Source organism: Canis aureus, chromosome 18 (assembly GCF_053574225.1).
Source record: "Canis aureus isolate CA01 chromosome 18, VMU_Caureus_v.1.0, whole genome shotgun sequence".
In the NCBI taxonomy this organism is placed as follows: domain Eukaryota; kingdom Metazoa; phylum Chordata; class Mammalia; order Carnivora; family Canidae; genus Canis; species Canis aureus.
This window is the reverse complement of record NC_135628.1, coordinates 17528405-17553606: the sequence shown is the minus strand read 5'-3', so window position 1 is coordinate 17553606 and position 25202 is coordinate 17528405. Positions and strand designations below refer to the sequence as shown.

The 25202-nt window shown below is 48.3% G+C and overlaps 1 protein-coding gene across 9 annotated transcripts in view; it reads left to right on the top strand.

Annotated features, from left to right (window-relative positions):
- Positions 1-432: 432 nt before the first annotated feature.
- The window catches only part of MINDY4 (MINDY lysine 48 deubiquitinase 4), a 104190-nt gene continuing 79420 nt past the window's right edge, over positions 433-25202 (top strand). For 3 of the 9 annotated variants that reach the window (XR_013356595.1, XR_013356596.1, XR_013356597.1), the window contains exons 1-5: positions 436-608; positions 7243-7362; positions 11127-11362; positions 14462-14708; positions 18390-18808. Coding sequence is in view for 6 of the 9 variants with exons in the window: in XM_077856320.1 (XP_077712446.1) it covers positions 546-608; positions 7243-7362; positions 11127-11362; positions 14462-14708; positions 18390-18808 (1085 nt within the window). In the remaining 3 variants the exon portion in view is untranslated. Of the gene's footprint in view, positions 609-7242; positions 7363-11126; positions 11363-14461; positions 14709-18389; positions 18809-25202 lie in introns of all 9 variants that reach the window. The other 6 variants (XM_077856320.1, XM_077856323.1, XM_077856319.1 and 3 more) reach the window with 4 other exon arrangements.

The window sequence follows — 25202 nt, the reverse complement described above, 5'->3', positions numbered from 1 at the left end:
GCTGCAGGCGGCGCTAAACCGCTGCGCCACCGGGGCTGCCCCCAAAGCCTATTTTTCTTTGGGAATGCTTATCGATATTTATAATGATTGGGTCCTTATTTCCAGGACACCTGTATAACGCTTGGCGCTCAATTACTGGCAGTGTCATTACGGGACAGCAGGCACTAAGCGGGTGAGGCCCTTGTCCTTTAATTTCTGCACGGAGCTCCCAGGGACCCGCCCAGCGCAGGCCGCCCAGGTCCCCGGGCCTCAGTGGGCCCAGGAGCCAGCTGCGGGGGGTCCCCCGGGGCCGAGGCAGGCCTCCCCCCGCTCCCCGCCGCGGGCCATCAGGGGCGCGCGCCGAGCCGAGGCTGGTGCGGAGCCGGGAGCTGAGCCGCGCAGGACGCTCCTCCCCTTGCGCCCGCCCTCCCAGCCCGCGGGCTCCGGGGAAGGGGAGGAGCGCTCCCGGCTCCGGGGACACGGTCGCCACGGCAACGCGGCCCTACCCGCCCCAACGGACCGGGGCCCGGGCTGCGGCGTCCGGCCTCGTCGGCAGAGCCGGCGGCATGGACAGCCTCTTCGTGGAGGAGGTGGCCGCCTCCCTGGTCCGGGAGTTCCTCAGCAGGAAGGTAGGTCGCGCCGCCGGCGCCGCTCGGGGCCGCTGCCCCAGGGAGGGGGCGCCAGACCCGCACCTCCGCGCGGGGGGAGCCGCCGCCGCCGCCGCCGCCGCCGCAGCCGCCCGGCCCGGGATGCCCGACGGGAGCGCCTCTAGCCCGGGGCCGGCCGAAACTACATTTCCCAGGAGGCATCGCGGGCCCCGCGCAGCGCCCGCCGCCCCGCCGCCCGCCCCGCCGCCCCGCGCTGGCAGCCGGTCTCGCCTCTGCACGGGGGCGGCGGCGCGGGCCTCCCCGCCCCCCCCGGGCCTCCCTCCCCGGCCTCCCCCGGGGGCACAGCCGCCGCCTCGTCGCGGCCGGGACCGGCCTCCCCGCTCCCGGGTGGTCGAGCCCTTGAGTCGTGCGTGGTCCCCGGCGGCGGCGGGAGCCCAGAGGCTGCAGGCCGCGGCGGCGCGCAGCTTGCCCCGGGTCGCAGCGGGAGAGTTTTCCGGGAGGCCCTTAAGCATCATCATGTGCAGCGGAGGTGGGGACTCCGTGGGAGACAGAGGTCGCTGCAGGTGACTGCGGAAGCCTCTGCCGCCTTCTGACCCCTTCCCTAGGGCTCGGCACTGGGTGGCTCAGTTGGTTAAGCATCTGCCTTCAGCTGGGGTCGTGACCCCAGGGAGCTGGGATGGAGCCTCCGCACTGGGCCCCCTGCTCACTTGATCAGGGCGCCGGGGCGGTGTCTGGATTAAACAAACACACGAGCAAAATCATTTTTTTGGGGGGGCGGGGGCGGAAAAGGGGAAGGGCCTTGGAATCAGGTGGAGGGGTTCAAATACCGGCAACCGGTTAGCAGAGTGTGAGCCTGGGTGCGTCACACTGCCTCAGTTTCCTTATTTGTAAAACAGGATTGATAAGACCCACCCTTTGCAGATTTATGATGAGGATTAATAATAACATATGGGCAGTCCCCAAGCATTGTATCTGGCACCTAGTAGGTACCTGTAGTCAGCGTTGTCTTCACCTCTCGCCCCTCTTGTGCATGTTTTCAAAGTGTCTTTCTTTGCTTCTTAATAATGTTTTTTTTTAATTTAAAAATTATTATTATCATTTTAACAAAGATTTTATTCACTTATTCATGAGAGACAGAGAGAGAGAGAGGCAGAGACACAGGCAGAGGGAGAAGCAGGGTCCATGCAGGGAGCCTGACGTGGGACTCGATCCCGGGACTCCAGGATCATGCCCTGGGCTGAAGGCAGGCGCCAAACCACTGGGCCACCCAGGGATCCCCAGTGCCTCTATTAAAAAAAAAAATAAATGCAATGTGGCTTCATTGTATCTGCTCTGTGTTTCAGGCTAATTGACCTTCCATCACCAAGTCTTGGCTGCACATCTGATGTCAATGGCACGCCCTGGGAGGCTGCCCACTATCATTTCTTTGAAGCCTGGGTCACCAAGCAAAACTCTGTTTTCCTCTTGCCTTTCCTTTCTTAAGAGTACAAATGAAACCCAAAGTCCTCCCCGGATATCTAAGGCTCCTCTATAGCTCCACCCCAGTGTACCACCCCAGTGTGGGTTCCAGCTTCTCCCACATGCTTTCGCCTGTTCTATCCACGGCCCACCCCAGGTCTGTTTCCTTCAGGAAGTCTTCTTGGATGACTTCCATCGGAATAACTGACTTACCTTGTCTGTGGCTTGCTCACTGGTGCTCACATTATAATTTATATGTCTGCCTGTCTCACCCACGAGACCAGTCCGCAGAGCTGACACCTGATCTGGGTGGAGCCTTGGCCGTGTCTGGTTCACCCGGCCCTTCTCCCTCCCGTTTTTCATCTGGGCACACTAAAGCCCTGACCTGACCAAGGAGTTGCCCACAGTCACTCAGAAAGTTGTGGAGAGGTGGGACTGCCATGTAGTCCAGCTGTACTTTCCTCGTCAGCTTCTTTCTGCTCTGGTGCAGAGACCACGTACTCCCCTCAGGGCTTGGCACAAGGCCGGTATAACCTAGATTTCCCATCATGATGTGAGGTGCCTTCTGGTTGCCTGTTTGTTTTCTCAGATCCTCATAACAGGCCTGAAAGACAGGAATACTTACTCTGTTTCATGTAAGATGATCATGAAACTAGGGGGCAAAGAAACTTGCCCACAGTGAGCAAGTTAGATCTTGTCATGCCTTGACTCAAAACTCTCTATGAGCTTCCTGCTACAAGCAGCATAAAATCCAAGGGAAGGCCTCACCGCCTCACCTGGGCTACGAGGCTCTCTCTGACCCTGTGCAGGCGGTGCCTCCGACCTCATCTGCCACGACTGCCTCCTCTGCCCTCTCCCCTACATCGTACCCAGCTACGCTGGCCCCCTTCTAAGTGTGGGCTGCCCTCGGAGAGTCATGAGCATCTCCTGCAATGTCAGGGTGCTCCAGGGTGGCTCTTCTTGTGCCCCAGCCTCCCTCTCCTGCAGTCACTTGTTCCCATCCTACTTATGCCACCTTTCCAAGCGGGCATGTCCTGGGCCTGTGGTCACCAGTACCCTTCCTGTAATCTGTGCAAGCAGTCTGTCATCCTCACTTGCAGCTTGCCTCCTTAGCAGCCCGCCCATCATAAACTGTTCTTCAGTCTCACTCACATCTGCATTCCATAGTTCCTGCCAACTTTTCCCGGGGCCCTCCAGTCCTGTTGTGACCTCTCCCCACTTCTTACCCTCCCGTCGTTATAATCACACCTTCAACAACATGCTCACCTCCCTTGCCCTTCACTTCTTTCATCATGTTCCCTCCGCCAACCCCCCAGCCCTCCGAGTTTTCAGATTCCCTTCGGCCTCCTCCATGCCTGCCCCTGCAGTGCCGAACGGGGCTGGAGAGAAACACGGCAGCATGCGGATGGTTTCAGGCCCCCCAGCCCCCTGAGGCCTCAGGCATGGCTGCCCTCCTGGTTAGAGCTCCCCAGCCTGCCCCCTCTCTCTGCTCTGGGATGGCTGTTTCACACCTGCCCTCTCATCTAAGCCCACACAACAACTTCCCTGTTCTCATCGCACCAAGCAAACAAGCAGTTTTGAGAACCTCCCCCAGCACACACACACAGGCTGTACCACTCCAGTTATGAACCTTCCTGGGCCTGGACCTTCCCTCTGCCTCCCTGCTGCTCTTACCAGGTTGTTCTCCATGCTCCTGGGAAAGGCCAGCCCCTCCCTGCGTGCCATCCCCTCTTGCCTGCGTGAGGGCACTGCAGCAGTTCTCTCTCTCCGTTGCATATATATTTTGTCTTCTCTACTGTCGTTCCTACAGAACCCCTTCTTGATTCCCAGGTCCCTCCAGCTACTGGGTCATTTTTCTTCTCCCTCTTACAGCCAAACCCCATGAAAGAACTATGTGTGCTCTGATCCTCATCCTTCCTGCTTGCTCAAGCCTGCTCTAATCAGGCTTCTGTCCCCACTGATCCATGGAAGCAACTCTTGTCAAGTTAGTTTATCAATGACCTTTAACTATAGTTCCCACACTTCTTGATCTAATACTGTGTTTGGCACAGCTGTTTTGTGCCCTTCTTTCTGGAAACTCATTCCGCTTGGCTTCTGGAGGCCACCTTCTGCGTTCTGTCCTCTGACCTCTCGGGGTGTTTGCTGGTCCCCCTCATTTCCTGGAGCTGTGCTGGGGGACTCAAAGACTCAGTGTTCTCTTCTCTTCTTCACTCATTTTCCAGGTGCCTCCTCCAGCCTCCTGGATTCCAGGGCCATCAACATGATGACAATTCCCAAATGCCTGTCTGGCCAAGATCTCTCCCCGAACTCTTACATTCTTACCAACTGCCAATTTTATATTTTCCGTTGGGTATACAATGAATATCTTAACATGTCCAAAACCCAATTCTTGATCCCCTCTGTGTCTTGCAGCTTTTCCCATTTTGATAGGCAGTGTCACCATCTTTCTGGTCACTTGGGCCGAAAGCTTTGCAGTCGTTCCTGGCTTTTCTCCCTCTTGTATACCCCACATCCAGTCCATTAGTACATCTGTTGGCTTTACCCCCAGAGCATATACAGCATGCAGCCACCTCTTTCTACTTGTGCTGCAACTGCCCTAGTCCAAGCCACCTCTGTCTTTCATGTGAGTTGTCCCACAGCATCCTAACTAGTTTCTGCTTAAATCCTTGCCTCCAAAAATCTGTTCCCAACCTAGCAGCCAGTGATCCTTTACAAATACAAGCTCCTGTTTTCACCCTGCCCCTACCTGCCGCCCCCCCCCCCCCCCCCAAGATTTCATCGAAGTCAACAAGGCCTTTCCTTTTCAGGCTCTAGGCAACCTCTCTGACCTCATTTCCTGCCATTTCCCCCTGGCCACGTGGCTCTAGCTGCACTGGCCTCAGGGCCTTTGTACTTGCTTTTTCTTGCCATGAACATACTTCCCTGAACTGTCTGCATGGCCTGTTCCCCTACTTCCCTCATATCCCTGCTCTAATGTCACCTAATCACGAAATCTTTCCTGATTTTTGTAAAGTATCAAACCTCCTTGCACCCCCTCCTGGTCCTTTCTGTTTCCTGCTCTGCTACACTTCTTTTCCCCACAGCATATTAGAGTTGTTGGCTTTCCCCCATAGAATGTAAGCTCCGTGAGGGCTAGGACTTTGATCTGTTTACTCCTCTGCCTCCAGCAGCTGAACTAGTAGACTAGTGGTTCATTCCCTTCATTTGACAGATGGGAAAACCGGAAGACAGGAGTGAGCCTGCAGATGATGCTCAATAAGTAGCTGACTATCTAACAGTGTCCTTCTCTGTGTCTCTGCTCTCATTTTATTTGTCTGCATAGTAGTGCACGTCAGCAGCTGCCTGCTGTACATTTACCCCTGTTTGTGGTCCACTTCCCCAACAGAATGTCAGCTCTGTGAAGGGGTGAAGTTTGTCTTATTCCATTGGTATCTCCTGCATCTAGAACAGCCTGCTGCATCGTAGGTACATGGGAAATGTTTGTTGAGTGATAAAGATTAAGCGGACCTGGATGGGACTGAGGACTGGCTGATTCCTGAGGGATCTTTGTCCACTCCCGCAGTGGCTTCCAAATGTCAGCGTGTACCACCATCCTGGGGAGTTTGTTAAGTGTGCCAAGACTTGCTGATCTGAACTCCTGACAGACATAAAGAGTTATCCAGCAGAGGGGGACTCTCATGGTTTCTGCCTTGCTCTCATTGGCTGGAAAGCTGTGGGGAAACCCAGATGCAATGTAGGTGCTTGCTGTGACCTCCTCCCTCTAACTCCCAGTTCATTCTCCTTAGGGCACCCAGGTATGCCTCTGCCTTTCCCCCAACATGCACACCCATTTCTTTCTGTTCCTCCTCCCTAGGACTTCCTTTTTATTCTCTTTGTTTCAAGGTTGTGTTCATATCTCTTTTTTTCACAAATTCTGCTTCCCTCAGTTAATGACAGGAAGCAGGTTTTGTCTTGTTTTCCCATCAGTGGGAGTCTCTGTAAGATTGTGAACACAAAACCTGGGTGAGATGTTGAGGCCTGACTAGCACGAGGGGCTGGATCCACGAAGCGCAAAAGGCTCCCTTAGCACCAGGCTGAGCTGTTTGTGAGGTATCTCTTCCTCCTCTGTGTTGGGTGATCACCATGGTCCAGTGGGGTGGGCAGGCCCCAGCTTCTGTGGTTAATTTTTGGATGAAGAAGCCAGGCTCATAGTAGGGAATAGCACTTGCCATCGCTGGAGTGTCTTCATTGGGCCTTTTGGGAGGTGAGGACTGGATGATGGCAAGTGGCTTCACTGGGACCTCAGCAAACGTTTACCACGTGCTTCCAGGGGCTTCAGTCCTGGCATTGCTGACTCACAGGCTGGGATGGTCAGAGCCCCCTGCTCTGTGATTCTCCTGTGTTACCTGGGCAGATCAGTCCTTGCTCTTACCCAAGAAAAGAAAGGAATTGTTATTGACCTTTTGCTTATTTTTTTCCTTTTATTTATTTTTAAAGCTTCATATTCTGTGGCTCCAAATCTAGTGCAAACCCAGGGCTCCAGCCTTAGGTGAATCAGTTAGTTACCTGAACCTCACTTTCCTTTTCTATAAAATGGGCCAACAGCTCCAACCTTAACTCGGGCCATGGAGTTATTTTAAGATTCAGAATAATAATAATAGTGAAGATGTCAAGTGTAAAGCTTATATAAAAATAAACTCCTTTATTTAAAAAAAATATTTTATGTATTTATTTTAGAGAGAGAGTGAGAGCCAGAGAGATCACAGAGGGAGAGGAAGAAGCAAGCTCCCCACTTAGCAGGGAGCCCGAGGCGGCGCTCGATCCCAGGACCCTGAGATCAACCCTCTGAGCCTCCCAGGCACCCTTCACTTCTTTTTTAAATGATTTTATTTATTTATTTGACAGAGCACAAGCAAGGGGAGGAAAGGGAGAAGCAGACTCCCCGCTGAGCAGGGAGCCTGATGTGAGACTCGATCCCAGGACCTGGGGATCATGACCCCAGCCAAAGGTGGCCCCTTAACCGACTGAGCCATCCAGGCGCCTAAAACTAAATTCTTAAGTCAGTTTTTGGTCCTTGTAATTTCCTTGCAAGGAAGGCAGGATAGGCAGGATAGGAATGATCATAATGAGCATCAACAGTCTTTTATTTATAACCTACATCAGAGAACGGAAGGTTTTGATTTAAAATGAAAATAATGATTCAGATTTCTTCCTGCAGGGCTTAAAGAAGACATGTGTGACCATGGACCAGGAACGCCCACGCTCTGACCTCAGCATAAACAGCAGAAATAATCTCCGCAAGGTTTTGCATCTTGAGTTTCTCTACAAGGAGAACAAGGTACGTGCTTTGTAAGGTGTGGTGTAATGTTCTGGAACTGAGCTTGGCAATGTCAGAGCACTGGCAGGGCCCTGCCAAGCTGTCGGAGACGGTGGTGGCAGGAGGCTTGCCGTGCCTGCGGCCAGGGGAGCAGCAGACCCGGCCAAGTGCTGACAAATCCCGAGTGTGAGTTGGGTTTCCAGCCTCATGGAGGCCCTAGGCTGCCCCCCCGGGGCCTGTTGCGCATGTGTGGCGGGAAGCTCACCTTGAACCCAGGCCCTTGACAGTTACTCCCTGTGCTCCCTCCTCCCCTAGGAGGCTGTTTTTAGCCAGACCGTACTTAGGAATATCATATTCGGTTATACTCAAATTTTCCATTCCCTGCCCATGTAAAATTTTCCTTCTTCAAATCTGAGTAATAGCTTATTTTTAAGTCTACTGTGACATTTAATTTAGGCAGAAACGGGGCTTGGGCTCAGCTAACCCTGGTGCCTTGGATTGGGGAGGGTGGGGGGCTTCCCTGATCCCTCAGCCCCACCACCTCCCCCCAACCCTGTAGTTGTCCTTTGTCGTGCTCAGCACACTTATAATAGAGTATGTATAATAGAGTATGTCGTGCTCAGCACACTTATAATAGGTTGTTTAATTACCATCTGCCTCCCCACCACTTTGGATGCAGCAGGAGACCCGAGACTGGCGTCCCTTTTGTTCACTGTTGTGTCCGTGTACTTAGCCTGTTGCCCAAGGACATAGCGAATAGTCTCTATATGTGTTTGTGGATTATATCATTGGCCGACTGACTGAATGAAGCTACCGTTCTGGCTTAATTGTTTTTTTCTGCCACAAAGACAGAATCTTCTAATCTGACCGAGGAATGGGCTCTCCAGCAGATGTGGCCTTGTGGTAAGGCATTGTGGTAGAGTGGGAAAGAACCTAATGGTCAGGTAGTTTAGCATTTATCGTCATTTTTTAAAAAGGCAATACAATGACATATCCTGCGGATGTCCACACGTATGAAAGAAGGAAGAAGGAAGGAAGAAGGAAGAAGGAAGAAGGAAGGAAGGAAGGAAGGAAGGAAGGAAGAAAGGAAGCAAGCCCCATGGTTGAATTGGGGATGAAGAGGACTTGCCTTCTTGGCCTTCTTGGGCAGCCCCTCAGGACTGGGCTAAGCAGCTTTTCAACTGCTGGGAGACTGGGGGCCTCACTTAGGGGAGCTGCAAGCCACAGAAAAATGGCCTGTCCAGGTGTCACAGTGAGTTATGGGGCAGAAGTGAGGCTAGAACCGGATCTTCTGATTCTCAGTCCTGCCGTAGTAATAATGGTCATCAGGCCTCCTGTGATTGTAACCCTCTACTCAAACGAAACCTTAGCAGATGGGGCTGAAATGCCAGCCCTCCAAGGCTGTTTCTGAGATGCCCAGAGGAACCTCAGAAGAGCTTGTAAACTACCTTCCTGCCCATTATCACCCATTGGGAAGCTCAGGCTAAGTTTCCCTGAGTAAAGTGAAGGATGGCATCAACCTACGGGAACATTCGGGTTGCCAGAAGTTTCTGTGCCCCACTTTGATGAGAAAAGGGCAGTGGCAGCCAGGTGCAGTCCTGTTGTCGGCTCAGGGAAGACATTAGCTCGATGCCCTTCTTATCTTTGGTCTTGGGGGTGACAGCAGGGCCCCACCACCTCCTCCCTGTGTTCAGCTGGAAGCCCGTAGACCCAGGCAGCAGATATCTAGCCCACCTCCTTTTGCTACGTTTGTAAGGCAAGAGTGTGGACTGTACATGTTAGAAAGATTTTTTTTTTCCACAGAAAGTGAGACAGGTAATAGGAAAATCAATTAACCATGCTGGTGCAGTGGGAATTTTATGTAAATGCAACTTTACCTAATTTCCTGGAATCATCTTTGCCATTCAAGTTACTTTTACTTCTCCACTGTAATAGTTTCCCTAGGGTAATAATTATCTGAAGATACTTAAGATATTTCCATTAGGTTTTGATAAGTGCCCTGATTATTTGATTTATATAATAGTTATTTATTATATAGTGAATTGAGCTTATATTTTACAGAACAACATATTTCTTAATCTATCTGTTGCATAGTAATTTTGACATTTGCACGCAGCTAGTCTGATTCTAGGAAAGCCCCGCAATTTAATGTTAATTCCAGTAACTTGTTTTTCCCTACTCATAGTACGATATACAAAAATGCCTATGCAAAATTGAGGTTTTGAAAAATGGTGTCCAGATTCACATAAAGGCTGTGTCTGTTCTGAGCAGAGTGTTATGAAAAGCCATAAAGTGTGATTCAGGTTATCTAGGGCTATAAATCTCTTATATTGAAAGAAAAAGCTAGGAGGTCAAAATAAATCATACAACATCTTTCCCCTGACTCTCTTCCTCATGAGTTTCATTTAGACTTAGACAAAATTGTTTTTTTTGGGTTCCACCCTAAGAAAATAAAGCTGTCCCCTGATTCTAACTGCCTGATAAATCTGTTGTTATTGGTCATAACCCATCTGGCTGTGGGTGCTGGTCCCAGAGTCCTGCTGCATAGACCCAGGCACTAGGAAGGAGGGAGGGCTGCATGTGCCTGAGGGGCTCTCTGTGCCAGGTGCTTTGTCAGGCGCTTTACTGCTCTCACTGCAGTCTCATCAAATGCCAGCCCTCCAAATGCCCCATGTCTGGCCACACTTGCCAACAGCTTGGGGTTCCTGGACAAATGGGGTGGGGACTGACACAGTTATGTGGCCTGAGGTCAGACTGTGGATTGCTGCTTGGATGACTGTGTTTGTCCAAATGACTTAGGAATTTTAAGAGAAATCAGGACTCTAATCTTTGCAATTTAAGACACAATAGGGCCTGGGAATATATATCTCTAAAAACCTCCAGAGATGACATTTGGCATGATTAGGGTCAGGAAATACTGATGTCATTTCATTTCTCTTTTTTCTCTCCTTTTCTTTTTCTCTCTCTTTTTTTTCTTTCTCTCTTTTCTTTCCTTCCTTCCAGAGAGAGAGAGAAAGAGAGAGAGAGTAAGTGCAAGTGGAGGTGGGGAGGGGCAGAGGGAGAGGGAGAGAGAATCCTAAGCAGGCTTTGCACTCAGCACGGAGCCTGACTTGGGGCTTGACTTCACGACCCTGAGATCATGACCTGAGCTGAAATCAAGAGGTGGATGCTTAACTGACTGAGCCACTCCGGTGCCCCTGATGTCATTTATTTCTAAAACCAATTACTGAAGAATTTTAATGTTTTTAAGATTCAGGTATAGATTGAGACAGTCCTGACGGCCTCTCTGTGTTCTTTGCAATAACCTGCTGTGGTACCGTCCCTGCAAGCCCCAGCACCCAGTGTTAAATGCAGAGTATACAACCTATGAGAATACTCAGGTCCCAAATGTTTATAAGCTTGTAGAGTTAATGATCCCTAAAGATTTAAGTTTTTTATTTTTTTTTTTAATGAAAGGCTATTTTCTAAAGTTATTCCTATGAGGAAAACCAAGAGGAAATTTGCTTGGGTGTTTTTTCTGTTTATCTTGTATTTTATTACAGCTGTTGGTTGAATCACCTGACTCATGCATTGGATGTCCATTCTTTTAGGGTAGAGATTTTTGTCTTCATCTCTGTGTTGTAATACAGTGCCTCACGTCTGATAGGCAGTCAGTGGACATTTGCTGAGAGGGTATGAATGTAGGAGAAGCTGATAAACTGTCAAGGAATTGGAAGAGCATCGTTTCTGCCCTTCCCCTGAAGCTGTACATATGACTAATGATTTTTGTTTTCTTCCAATGATAGGCAAAGGAAAATCCTCTAAAAACAAACCTTGAACTCATCACCAGATACTTTCTGGATCACTTTGGAAATCCTCCCAACAATTTCACTCAAGAAACACCAATCCCTGCACTCTCAATTCCAAAGAAAAATAACAAATTAACATCAAGGTGCTCAGAGACCATGCTGGTAAATATATATGACCTTGCAGATGAAGATTCAGGAAGGAGAACATCATTGTCAGAAACAAGCAAAGCCAGGTATCTCTTATTTACACCATGGATTAGTCTCTTATCGCTGCTGTGACACATGACTATGAACTCAGTGGCTATAACAGGGTTTTCCAGAAAAGCAGAACCAATAGGATATGTGTGTGTATGGGTATGTGAATACATGTAAATATATATACAAATAGTGTATATATACACACACACATATTATATTGGTTTTATATATCCCATATAAGGAGATTTGTTTTATAATTTTACTTTTTTTTTTTTTTCACTTCTTAAAATTTTTTTTTTACCCTTTTTTCTTTTTTCCTAAGAAGGCTCTATGCCCAGTATGGACTCCAGTGTGGGACTTGAACTCACAACCCTGAGATCAGGACCTGAGCTAAAATCAAGAGTCGATGCTTAACCAACTGAGCCACCCAGGGGCCCCAATTATAAAGAAATTTATTTTAAGGAATTGGCTCACATGATTGTGGGAGCTGGAAAGTCTGAAATCTGTAGGGCAGACTGGCATGCCGGAAGCTCAGGAAGTATTCTGTGTTACAGCCTTGAAGCAGAGTTCTCTGGGAAACCTCAGTTTGCTCTTAAGACCTTTAACTGATTGGATGAGGGCCACCCGTGTTATCTAGGGTGATCCTCTTTGCTTAAAGTCAACTGACTGTAAATGTTAGTCATAAAAAAAATACCCTCAGGGAAGCATCTAGGCTAGTGTTTGACCAAACAACAAGACAAATAGCCTAGCAAAGTTGACATGTAAAATGTCACCATCACCGTGTCTTAAAGCAACACAAATTTATTATCTTCCAGTTCTGAGGTCAGAGGTTCAAAATTGGTCTCACCAGGTTAATGGCAAAGTGTCAGTAAAGCTTGTTCTTTCTAGAGACTTTTGCGGGGAGAATTGGTTTCCTTTCCTTTTTTGGCTTCTAGTGGCCACCTACATTCCTTGGCTTGTGGCTGTTTTCCTCTGTCTTCAGAGCACATCACTCCAGCCTCTGTTTCTGCCATGGCATCTCCTACGCCTGGCTCTGACCTCCTGCCTCTCGCTAAACAAGCAACCTTGTGACTCTAATGGGCCCTCCCAGACAATTGAGGATAATCTTCCCATCTCAAAACCTTAACACATGTGCAAAGTCCTTTTTCCACAGAAGGTAGCGTTCACAGGTTCTGGGATCAGGCCATCTGCAGGGGCCATTATTCAGCCTCCGCATTGTGTGCCTTCAGATTCCCTGTTGTGGAGCACTGTTACTTTCCTTGGAGGCCTTGAGGATGGAGGGGGATGCTGAGGAGGATGCTTATGATTCAAATGTTTAATGTTTGTCAGCTTCAGGGGCTTGCTGGGTTTGCGTTTTCTTAAAGAAATAGGGGTATAGACTTCTAAAAGCAACTTAATTCTGTAGAGATGAAAACATCTATAAAAATAAGGCCTTTTAGAACTCTTAGGAAGGAAATTAATTGCCATTCTTGATTGAACCTCCAGTATTGGAAAGCACTGATATTAAATTACAACCTTAATATGCTGTCTGTAGTCACTAACGAGTCTAACTCCCTGGGGCTGCATGCTTCCTTCTGGCTCTGCTGAGAAGCATTTTCTTTCCCAAGGGTAGCTGAGGGGTAGGGTCTGGCCAAAGGACGAGGACCACTGGAAATATTAACTCAAGGCTTAAGACATGAAAGTGAGTCAGAGTAGTTTGGAAGAAGATGGTTCTTCCTTCAGAGGTGCTTACTGCCTGGCTGGGAAAATAAATATTTCTGAGGTGATAAAGAACTAGCAGAAGTGGGGGCTTCCGAGTTCCACCCACTTATCCAAGCTACAAACTTGGGTATTATTCTACTCTATCATTTTTGTCTCTGTGAGCCCTTAATGATATTAGACTCTTGCCTGCTTTCTCTGCCCTGGCAGCAGTGCCTCAGTTCACACCTCCCCTCTTGCCTGGGCTAACTCCTATAGACTTCCTTGGTTTCCAGGCCTCTGGTAATCTGCTCAAATCCCCCTTCCACCTAAGATAGTGTGAGCTTCCCACGAACAAGCCTGGCCATGCTGCTCCCCTGTGGAACGGCCTTCAGATGCTTCCCATGGCTTCCAAGATGAAATCCAAATTCCTAAGGGTAACTTGCAAAAACTCTTTCCGTGATCAGCCTGCATGGCTCACCTTGGCCTGGCCTGCTCTTACAGGCCTTTGTGCTAATGCCTGGGGCATTCTGGTTATCTCCTGCATGCTCATTCCTTCACACTCAGGGCTGGCTTCTCTATGAGTCTTCGGTTTACCCAAGCTGGTTCTGGAACCTTCCTTTGCTGGATATGCCCCTGTCATAGCACACACATGACTGCTTCTCTCACACGTGACCCAATGCTTGGTAGTCAGCAGCTTGGGATAGAGCAGCAGTCAATGCCCCTTTAGGCCAGAGTCCAATGGTAGAAAACATGCCAGCCTGTGTCACAGGAGTGCTGAGCTGTGGCTGATCCATCACAGATCATAGGTAAGAGTACTCTTGAGCTGGGCCTCTTGCACTGTCTTTTTCTCTTTCTTATCATTCCTCCTTGTTTGCCTCAGCATCTCATCTTCTTTTGTTCTATCTCTCTCTTTCCCTTGTATACACACACACACACACACACACACACACACACACACACAGTCTCTCTCTCACTCTGTTTCAGTGCCAAGCAGCCCAATAAGAGAAGCCATTGGCATGCCCAACTGAACCTGAACTGAATAGTTGGAGAACACAAAGTTTGCCACATGTCTCCATCTGTTGATCTCACTGATGTGCAGTAAGGCTGGGCTTCATGTAGCTCATGACTCTCTTGGAGGGCTGTGATTTTCTGTAATCACTCAGGTCTGGAACAAGGATGCCCTTTATATTTGAGGACACAAAACGTTCAAGGATATTTGAGGAATCCTATCATACGTCATCAATTCTGATTTTGTTTGTTTCCTGGTCTCATTTTGTAGGTCAGACTTGCCCTGGTGTGAAAGTATTTTCTATTCTTTACCTTTAATGATAAAGTACTAGCGGGTTAGAATCATCACAGATGTATGAAGGGGCTTGCTCTGAGTTGAATGTGGGACTTATTATTGTTGTTAGCTATTGGGGAATCTGTTTAATGGAGAAATCCCTTTTTTGCAGGCACGACAATCTTGATGGGGATTTGCTTGGTAATTTTGTATCCTCGAAAAGGCCCCCACACAAAAGTAAGCCTATGCAAGTTATCCCAGGTGAAAGCCCTGCCGTGGCCCCTGCGTGGGAGAAGATGGACAAGCTTCCGTCGTCAGAGTCTTCCTTGGACACCAAGAGGGTGGGCGAGAAGATCAGGTCAAAGTCTGGCCTGATTGTCCGAGGCATGATGGCCGGTCCTATTGCCAGTTCCCCGCAGGTAGAGTTGCTGCTCTCAATGCTATGATGAGAGTGGAAAGTGAGAACCAGGCAGGGCTTAAGGGGTCGCCTGGGTTTATTTGAGGGCACCCCACAAGATAGATCTGTGTGTTGGGATGGGAGGGACACCTGCCTGTTTTTCCTCTGGTGGTACTGTTAACTCCTTGTGGGATCATGGGCAGGCCTTATCACCTTCCCTGACCTCAGTTTACCCCTCAAGTCAACAAGATGGATGTCATGGCTTTATCTTCCTCTTCTGAGTGAGAACACATCTACCAGTTTTACCTCTGCCATTCAGAAGTCAGGGGCAAGCCATCCAAGTCTAGAGAACATCTTTTTTATTATTTTTTAAATATTTTTTTTTATTTTTTAGAACATAATATTAAAAGGGAAGAGGAAATCCCAATCCTTATGGTTTCATTTGCTTTGCTTTAAAAAGAAATTCTGATACTTTCATATCATTGTTTTATATCTTTCCTTAAGGAGGGACTCTGGTGGGAGTGTCCCATTAGGTGGGGAGACTCAACCAAATGAGAGAATGAATGTAATAGGAGTTTGTAAAACAACAAAGAAATAGGAAAACAAAGGAAAATCAAACACCAAACTCATAGGGCAGTATTAGTCCCACGAGGGAGCCTGAGCAAACCTGCACAGATCTCGTGTGTCTACTACGGCTGGTCACCTCCTCTCCCACCCTGTATGGCTAGATGTGGGCTGTGGCTCGAGAGGCTGGTGTTCTTCTCCCAATTCACCTGGAATCAGGACAGAAAGAAGCTGACTATCTCCCTGCCTCTGCCTGTATATCATGGGGGTTTTGGTAGTTTGGAAAATACTGGTTAAGTTATCTGAATTACTGAGATCTTCTGAATGTTGACATTTCATTATGAAAAATTAACCCACATCAAAAAAAAAAATCCCATGTTTTGATGTCACCACCCAACTAATCAGAAAAGATTTTAAGTGCTGAGAAGCCATCCAATCACAGCGGCTGATACAAGTTTCCCCAGATATTAATTTTTACCTGACAACTTGTATTTTATCATGGACAGAACACATCAGTCATTTCCCTTGAAGTGACAGGCTCCTCTTATTATCAAGGAAATGCCTGCTGAATACCCAAGTCTGAATAACCACAATTAATCTGTCAGTTGTTCCACGGAAGAAAGTAGCAAGTTCAATTCACAAATCAGATGGTTGTGCAAGTGCTTTTCCTTGAGACAACTGTCATCCTCTGCATCTGGCAGTGTTTATATATACCTCCTATTTTGTCATATGGAATATTAAAGAGATGGGTACCATAGGGTTGAGACTGAATATAATTAATACTTTATATGCTTCAGCATGGACATTTTTAAAAAAGATTTTACTTATTTATTTATTTGAGAGAGAGGGAGAGCCTTAGCAGGGGGAAGGGCAGAGAGAAGGAGAGAATCTCCAACCTGTGTGGAGCTGACCTCACAACCCAGAGATTATGACCTGGGCTGAAATCAAGAGTCGGGCGCTTAGCCGACTGAGCCACCCAGGCTGCCCCAGCATGGACATTCTTAGATGAAATTAGCATTTTACTTATTTATTTTTGTTGCAAGTGGTGGCAGATACCTCCAGCACTTGATTTGTGCTATGGGCCAGCAGTTTTTCCCACCAGTTCATGTGCATCATTACTGCAAACGTCAACACGATGAAAAAGGCAAATTGTGTCATATTATTATTATGAAAATAGATTTGAGCTCCCTAAAAGGATTTGGGGACCTCTAAGGCCGGGGGATCACACTTTGAGAACTGGTGGATCAGATGAATGCTAAGGTCCTGTCCTACAGTGACATCCAATCCGTGTAGTTGAGACCCTCTTCACAATTAAGGTGTGAAGATTTGGAGCAATATTATCTAGGAGATTGTCCCAAACTTCTAAAAGGAGGAATAATTGCTTTGGGAGGTGTGTTTTTCCCTTGAGGATATCCGAATCCTGTGAAGGGCATTGAAAGATAGGATAGGTTGTTGTAGAATTTCCCCAGGTTTTCTGGAAAGTGTTTTGTGGGCTTTTGAGTACCTTGGCCATACTTGGTTGCTCAAGAGAATAAAAGCAAGCTTTGCTAGTTTTTTTTTTCCCCCCTACTAGATCAGCTCTGTCCTTACAAAGGATGAATAAGAGGCTGGGTTCCCTGCCTTGGGCCTTGTTTGGGTCTACTTGGGAATGGTGACTAATATTTTCTTCACTGTGTGGCAAGGGAGGCCCTGGTGGCTTTTGGAGGTTTGTAGTGCCTCGTAATTTCCACTAGGCAAGAATACTACAGAATTAGCTGTTTCTATTCCAGTTCAGGCTTTCCCATTTGGTTCTGGAATATTTCTGGAAATGCTAAGAGATCCCAAATTTTAAACCCTGGAAAAGCCTAGCAGGTCTATTCTTGTCTTCTTTACCTCCACTCCCTGACGCTAGGTTGGTAAACAGTTTGACTTCCCATTTTATCAGTTAATCATTGATAGCAAGAGAGGACATTTCAATTGACTTTTTTTGGAATTCCTTCATTTCAAACATTAAGCAAGCCTTGAGTGCTTACTAGGAAGAAGTTACTGAGCTGGGAGCTCGGTGGACACCAGAGATGAATGAAGAATGGCTTCTGCCATTCTTGGTCTGTTTCACAGGAGGATTGAGGCCCTGTGTGAGTGGGGACTGGAGAGAAGCTGTAGAGCAGTGGCTGATATTTGTTGACTGCCCTGATTGGTCTGGCTCTGTGCCAATGTCTTCCATGGGGATCCCCTTTAATACCTCGATCCTGTACAAGATAGGTGCTATAGGTCCCCAACCCTTCACCTGACCTTTGGGCCAAATGTGTTTTGGAATTCAGAATTTTATTTTCAGAAAAGAAACACCATGCACAAGCCATATACCACCTACCACCTGCAGTAGGGTTTGGGGTAGCATCCCATAAGCAAAAACGTTAACATTTCTACAGCTAAAGATAGGAATATTCACACTTATAAAAAGAGTATAAACAACCTCATAGCAGTTAAAAAGAATTTGCCACAGAACTCCAAAAGAAACTTGTTTTAACATGAGAGACACCTAACTCTGGGAAACGAACAAGGGGTAGTGGAAAGGTAGGTGGGTGGGGGGTTGGGGTGACTGGGTGACGGGCACTGAGCGGGGTACTTGGCGGGATGAGCACTGGGTGTTATACTATATGTTGGCAAATTGAACTCCAATAAAAAATATATATATATGAAAAAAAAGGAACTTGTTTTAAGAGGTTTTAGAAATGGCAGATAGTAGATTGTGGGCTGCTTATATTACAGAGGAGGGCAATTGAAGCAGAGAAACTAATAACTTGGCCCAGGGGATATGGCTGGTAGGTGGTGATGTAGGAATTTGGATGGAGGCCTGGCCCTGGAGCTACAGGTCCACTGCTCCTGGAGCAGAGCACGCTGTCTGCAAGGGCTGCGGGAGAAGGGCTGAGGCCGGCGCCTGGGGCTTATGCAGGTGGAGCACAGTGAAAGCAGCTCAGATCTGGTGGCCCAGGAGGACCTTCTCAGACAATAGGTAGGATGTTCAGAAGAGCTGGGGGATGGATGGGGGAAGACGTTCCTGGGGGAGTGGACATCATGGGCACATGCCTGTGGGGGGATAGAGTTTTTTCCCACCTCCCTTGAAGGGGATCCTTACTGGGCTTTTGCTTGGCCCTTTCAGGATTCCGTCCACAGACGCTCCCTGAAGCGGTCCCCGGCCTTGAGCAGCAGGACCCAGGCCCCCGACTCCGAGAGCCGGAAAGTGCCCGAGCTCTCTGCCCATGCCCCAGCCTGTCCCACCACCCAGGACGGCCTGGCTTCCAGCCCTGGCTCCCCTTCCAGGAGCCCTCTCGGTGAGCTGACTGCAGAAAAGCAGAGAACCACACCCGGCAGCCCCCGCCACTTGTCCTGCAAAGGGCTGCTGCGGAGGGGAAGCGGCAGATGGCAAGAGCTCGAGGAAGATGGCCCAGCTGTGGACAGCGGCCCAGAGGCCAACAGGACGCCGTTGAAATTCTCCTTGCCAGGTGGGAGTGCCAGGATGACCCAGGAGAGGCTGGAAAGAACATTCACAAGGCAGGAGAGCCAGCCCCTGCCCCTCAGGTGAGCATGCTGTGCTGAGGCCATGGCTTTCTTAAAGATCCGCCCAGTCCTCCGTGGCTCCTTGGGCTCTCAGAGTCAGCCTCTGAAGTGGACAAGGTGGGTATGGCCTCTCCACCAGGGAGCAAGCAGCCCAGAGTACACCCATGCGGGAAGCTTCGGGGTAGGTTTCCTTGGTCCTTTTTTCTCCTCAAAGTCAAGAAAGCTTTAGCAGATGGTTCCCATGGTTTCCAGGCTGACCCATAGCAACGTGGCCAGGCCATGGCATGCAAGAAGTGTTTCTTGGGGAGGCCCCAGATTTGGCAATGGAGCAGCGCCCACAGGCCCCTTCTGGGGCATCTCTTTTTTTTTTACTGCATCCCTCTTTTTTTTTTTTTTTAATTTTTATTTATTTATGATAGCCACAGAGAGAGAGAGAGAGGCAGAGACACAGGCAGAGGGAGAAGCAGGCTCCATGCACCGGGAGCCTGACGTGGGATTCGATCCTGGGTCTCCAGGATCGCGCCCTGGGCCAAAGGCAGGCGCCAAACCGCTGCGCCACCCAGGGATCCCTGCATCCCTCTTTATTCCTTTTATTCCTTTACAGTTGACCTTGATCAGTCTTACATTGACTGATTTTTAAATGTTAAACCAACCTTACATTCCTGGAATCAATCTTACTTGGGTATGATATATTATCTTTTTACATATTGTTTGATTCAATTAATATTTTTACGTAAGGGTTTGTACGTAAATACAATTTGGAATTGTCTCTAAATTCGTGAAGGTGATCGGCTGGCAAATTTCTTGCAACAGCCTCATGAGATTCTGGTATCTAGGATATGCTAGCAGGGGTAGTCCTTCTTTCTCTTCTCTTGACTAGTGAGGTACTTAGGTGCGGGTGGTACATGGCAAGCTAAGTAGATACAGTCTGTGAACTCCGTTCGTGACCCTAGGGAAGCTGGGCCTACTCTGCTCAGCACATTTTGTGGCTAGGGTATCTGATGCATATACACATAGAATTTTTCTGTCCTCGGGATGGATAGATTTTTTTCTATCGTTGTGAAATCTGTCTTCATCTCTAGTAATGCTTACTGACTTCATGTCTGTTTAGGTAGAGTGACCTCAGCCTTCCTTTGATTCTAGTGTATCTGGGGGTTATCTGTTTTCATCTTTTTACTCTCATCCATTCCATAGCCTTCTACTTAGGGGTTGCAGCCAAAAGCCTGTGGGGTTTGCCAGGATCCTTCTTTCTTTTTAAAAATTTATAATTTATTTAAGCTGAAAAAAATCCATATATACATGTACACAAAATCCCATCTCATCCATTTCTCCCTCAGTCATCTTGTATAATACCTTTTACAGCTAGCTACAGATTTCCCTCTGAGCAATGCTTTGTATCCTGTGAATCGTATGTTATGTATTCATATGATTTAGTTTAAATATTTTCTAATTCTCATTGTGATGTCTTCTTTTGCCCCATGGGTTATTTAGACATGTTATTGACCAGAGCAAACATCTGGGGTGCTTTTCTGGCTTTTGCTTTTGATTCCTGGCTTATTTTCCCTTCATCCATAAACATTCTGTATGATTTCAATCTTTTGATATTTGTTGATATTTCTTTACAGTCCGCTATATATTTCCTATCAGATAATTTTTATTTTAGTTGGAATAATTATTGCATTTACATTTTCTTTTTGTGTTTGTCAGGATGAAAAGATCCACCTCTGTTTTTATCCATAGAGTGAGACAGTTTTCCCAGCACCATCCACAATCTGTTCTTCAACCCAGTGGTTTTTTGAAGCCACCTTTATTCTTTCCTAGGTTCCCATTTCGACATGGGTCTGTCTTTGAGCTCTCTATTGTGTTGTCTTTTGTCTTTTTAAAAAACTGAAACCACGTAATCACAGCTTTTGTTACTATGGTTTTGTAGTTATAGCTTAGTATCTTGGTAGGGCCAGTCCCCCTTCTTTTCCTTTGTGTTAGCATTGATGTAGTTACTTATGGATCTTCACTCTTTCTACAGGCCCTTTTTCCTATTACCCAACATTTGTAGCTTATTCCCACAAGAGGGAGAACTGGCTTGTTCCCCTGATGTAAAGGCCCGGCTTCCAAATCATCTTGTGACTGTCTCTTTCTTGTCTCTCAGATGTTCTGGACTCAGAGTGATTTTCTCTGACCAACTTCACCTCCGCCCCCACATCTCCAGCCTGTTTTGTTGTCCTCACAGGACCTATCATTACCTGAAATCATTTTACATATCCATTGTTTGTCTCCCTCACAATAGAAAATAAATTTCATGAGAACAGGGACTTTAGGGACGTCTGGGTGGCTCAGTGGTTTAGCGCCGCCTTTAGCTCAGGGCGTGATCCTGGGGTCCCGGGATCAAGTCCCACATCAGGCTCCCTGCATGGAGCCTGCCTCTCCTTCTGCCTGTGTCTCTGCTTCTCCCCCTCTCTCTGTGTCTCTCATGAAAAAATAAATAAAATCTTAAAAAAGAAAAGAGAGAGAGAGAACAGGGACCTTTATATTCCCTGCCCCTCTACTAGTATTTGGTACACAGAAGGCACTCAATGAATATTTAATACTATTACTACTACCACCCACAGCAATAACAAGATCAATAAACTTCTGATATTGACCTACTTTGTGAAAGACACTGTTCTAAGTGTTTTAGGTTAATTCACTCTTTTACTTCTCATAAAATTCTATGAGGGATATACTATTATACTTCCCATTTTACAGATGAGGAAACTCACTCAGAGAAGGTCTTTTACTTGTCCACGTTTATATACCTAGTAAGAGGCAGAACAGGGATATGAACCCAGGCAGCGAGCTCCAGAGTCTGGTGAATACAAGAATGAATGGTTTCACCTCTCTTCCTGAATAGAAGTCCTTTCCATGGCCTTTAGGTGGTGACTGGTGTCCGTTTGCACACCCCCAGTGATGGGGAACTCCCTGCAGCGCTTCTGCATGATTCTGACTGCTAGAAAAGTCTTCCTCACATGGAGTTAAAATCTGCCTGCTGTCGTTTGACTCAGCAGACCTTGTTTTGCCCTCCAGTGCCATGCCTGTGTGCGCTGAGAACCGTGCCTCAAACCTAACGGAGTGGAAGCATTCTCAGGGGGAGAAATAGGAGTGGCTGGTGTATCAGGAGCCCTGGGTTCTAGCCCTCCCTTGGCCTGGCTGACCTGGGCCAGTCATTTGTTTCTGACTTCATTGTCTCTGACTGTAAAATGTGGCCCCTGGGTAAATGGTTTCCGGGTTTTCCGCTGGCTTGTGCATTTTGCTGGCCTATGATTCTTCCGGAGTTATTCTGAGCCTTCTGCTTCAATTGTCAGATATTTATTGAGGACCTACTGGTTATAGTGCACTTAGGAGGTATGGCGCATGGGCTCTGGAATTGCATGGATTCCAGGCTGGATTCCAGGTTGGACTGGCAAACCAGTTCTGCCCCTGAGAACCCCTGGGGCCTTGGAGTGGTTATCAAACTCTTGAAAGATGGTATGAACTTTGTCTTACAGGAAGCAGGTAAAAGTGTATTCACAGCCCCTCCCCCCAATACTAAGCGAAGTATATAATTAGGGGTATTTAACCCATGTTTAGTAGTGTTGACCCTTACACTGATCTGTCAGAAAACATTTTGGGGGCTTTGTTGTTTGCCTACCACTTACCGTCCATTTGCTGGTCACTCTGCTAGGTACTTGTATATATTGGTCAGTTTGCTCTTTCTAATAATCCACTGAGATGAATATTATTATTTTTTTTCCTTTTGTGTTCTTGTTAAAAAGTATTCTTCTCCTGAGTTCTGAACAAATTGACAAATCAAACAAAGGGTATCCAGGTAGACCTGGATATTGTAGGTAGACCTCATATGTTTCTGTGATTGACAAGGGGAAGATAGAAGACATAGCAAATCATAATCATGAGGTCTGATGGGCCCAGCACTAGACCGACTTCCTCACCTCGTGTCAGGCCCAGTGCAGGTCAGCTCACACGGCCATATGGTGGGAAGGGCCACCCCAGGAAAGCAGCTCCCACTTAGGAGTGAAAGGGTACAACTGAGCTTCATGCCCTCTCTTTCTTTCTTTCAGTCAGATAAGTCACGCTTAAAGTCAGGATGCAGTGCATAGAGGAGAGGAGAGTAAAGGTCTACAGGCGGGTAGACTAGTAGAGCTCCCTCCAAACTCCCAGAAGATGCTGGGAGCTGAGAATGAGGATCTTGCTAGCACTTATTATCCCTATGTTACAGATGAGAAAACTAAGGCCAGAGAATTTAAGGAACCTGTCAAGGTTCTGGGTGGAAGTAGATCCCAGGGCTCATAGTTTGGTGGATGGAATATGGGTTGGCTTTCAGCTGTCTCTTGTCCCCTCAGCTAGGCATCTTTGTGCAGTGCACATAACTGTATGCAGCACCTTTGATTTAAAACCAGGACCAGAGTAATCTCCCTGCCCTTCCCAACCTCCCCACCATCAGTCCTGCCCACCCGCATCCCCCTCCCCATTTATGTCATTCAATTCTGTAAAGGTGGATGTGAATCCTAGTATGTTTCAGATCCTGTGAGCTCTTCAAGGTGGAGAGACGTGTGCATCAATCATTTTAAAGCGTGACAAAGGACAGTGAGGCAATAGCAGAGCTGGCTTGTATGTGTAGAACTGTCCCAGCACTCAGACCTAACAGGGGTGAGGGAAGGTGGCTACTTGGAGCCTTCTCTGGGCCTTGCAACATCGGGCTCAGAGGTGGCCCTGGAAGTCACAGCCAGGGGCAGAGGCAGGGGGAGGTGGTGTGCTCCAGGCTGACGTTGCCCTAGAATTCAAGCCTAGAATGGAGGCTCAGTTGCATGTAATTACTGGGGGTGCTCTTAGGAGAAAGGCAGTGGGGGAAGCAGGACAGGGCAGGGGAAGGTTTCAGCCAGGATGTGGGGCCTCAGTCTGATCCCACAGGGAGATGAGAGTGTGACTTGATCCACAGCTGTCCCCACCATTAAGCTAGGAGAGAGCTTTTTACCCCTTGTCAGTCATTGACTCAGGGTTGCCCATCCTGGGATGGGGTGGGCAGTGTGCCACCTCCTGGGTGAATCTGACAGAGGGGATTCCGTGGAGAGGGACACAGCTGTGAGCCGTTAGTAGCCAACATGGACAGCAGCTGAGATGGGCATGCTGAGGCCAGGGGACCTGGGTGGGGCACCAGGGTCTTCCCTGTCATTCTTGTGGCTCCTTGTATACTTGCCCAGACCCCAGAGTTTTGATAGACTAGTGGCAGAGCCTGTTCACGGCCATCACCTCTGGGATGCCCTGGTGAGGCAAGCCAGGCAGACAGACCCTAGAGGGGAGACTGGCACGAAGCCCGATTCAGGCCTGCAGGCAGCTCCTCCCATCCCGATGTCACAGCCCCCCCCCCCCCCCCCCCCCACCCAGGGAAGAGTGCCATTCACACCATCCTGGGCTTTGGGGCTGGTAATGTCCTGCTGTGTCGGCCAGACAGGAGGTGCCTCTTGAGTGCCCTTTGGGGTCCAACTCATCACTAGGGATGCAGAAGGGGGAGATGGCTCCCTGCCTCAGAAGCCCATGCTCGGGTCCAACTCTCCATACTCAGGTGCTAGATTGCAGCGCTGTCAGAGGAGTGGAAGACCTGAGTGGTTAGGGAGTGCTGTTGACAGGGCAAGGGGCCCTTGGGCTTGGAGAGGCCTTGTGTCCCCGCAAGGACTTCATGGTGACGTGGTAACATTGGGTGAGGAATGCGATATAACTGCCTTGTTCTGTGACCACCATGGCTCCAGGAGTATCAGTGTCCCTGTCTCCCGAGATTTAGTGCCTACCGTTAGGGCTGCCCTGGCTGATTTTTTGGGGTTTAGCAGAATGGACAGTAGGTGGCGGCAGATCTTCATCAATCCTCAGGGCTCCAGAGACCCTTGCTAGTGATTTCCTTCAGCAGCCACTCACCAGACCCCTTGCGAGGGCTGTGCACTGGGAGGAGAGATGAGTGAATCCTGGTCCCTCCTGGCTGCCCAGCCCCTCCTGGGCTCCTGGTCCTGAGTGGGCCAGCAGGCACACAGATGCCTGGCTGCGTCCTGATAGGGAATGAATAATGCCATCTGGGGCTTGGCAGAGGCTCCTCTGAGGATGTGGTGTTTGTGGTTTATTGACTATTCCCCATACTCGAGCATCCCGAGTCTGACAACATCTGCACCGCATGGGATGAGTAACGGGTGGAATTTCCATTTTAATTTACCTCTGCACATTATTTGGATTTATGTCAGACTCTAAAGGTTTGAAATTAGCTGACTCTTGAAACATGCACAACAGGTAGTTGCTTCCCTGTGTGCCAGCAGCCCCGGGTGAACAGGTGGGCGGCCTGGAGCTCCTGGGCTCATCCAGCTTCACCTTCATGACTGCCTCCAGGGACCTCTCCTCTGTG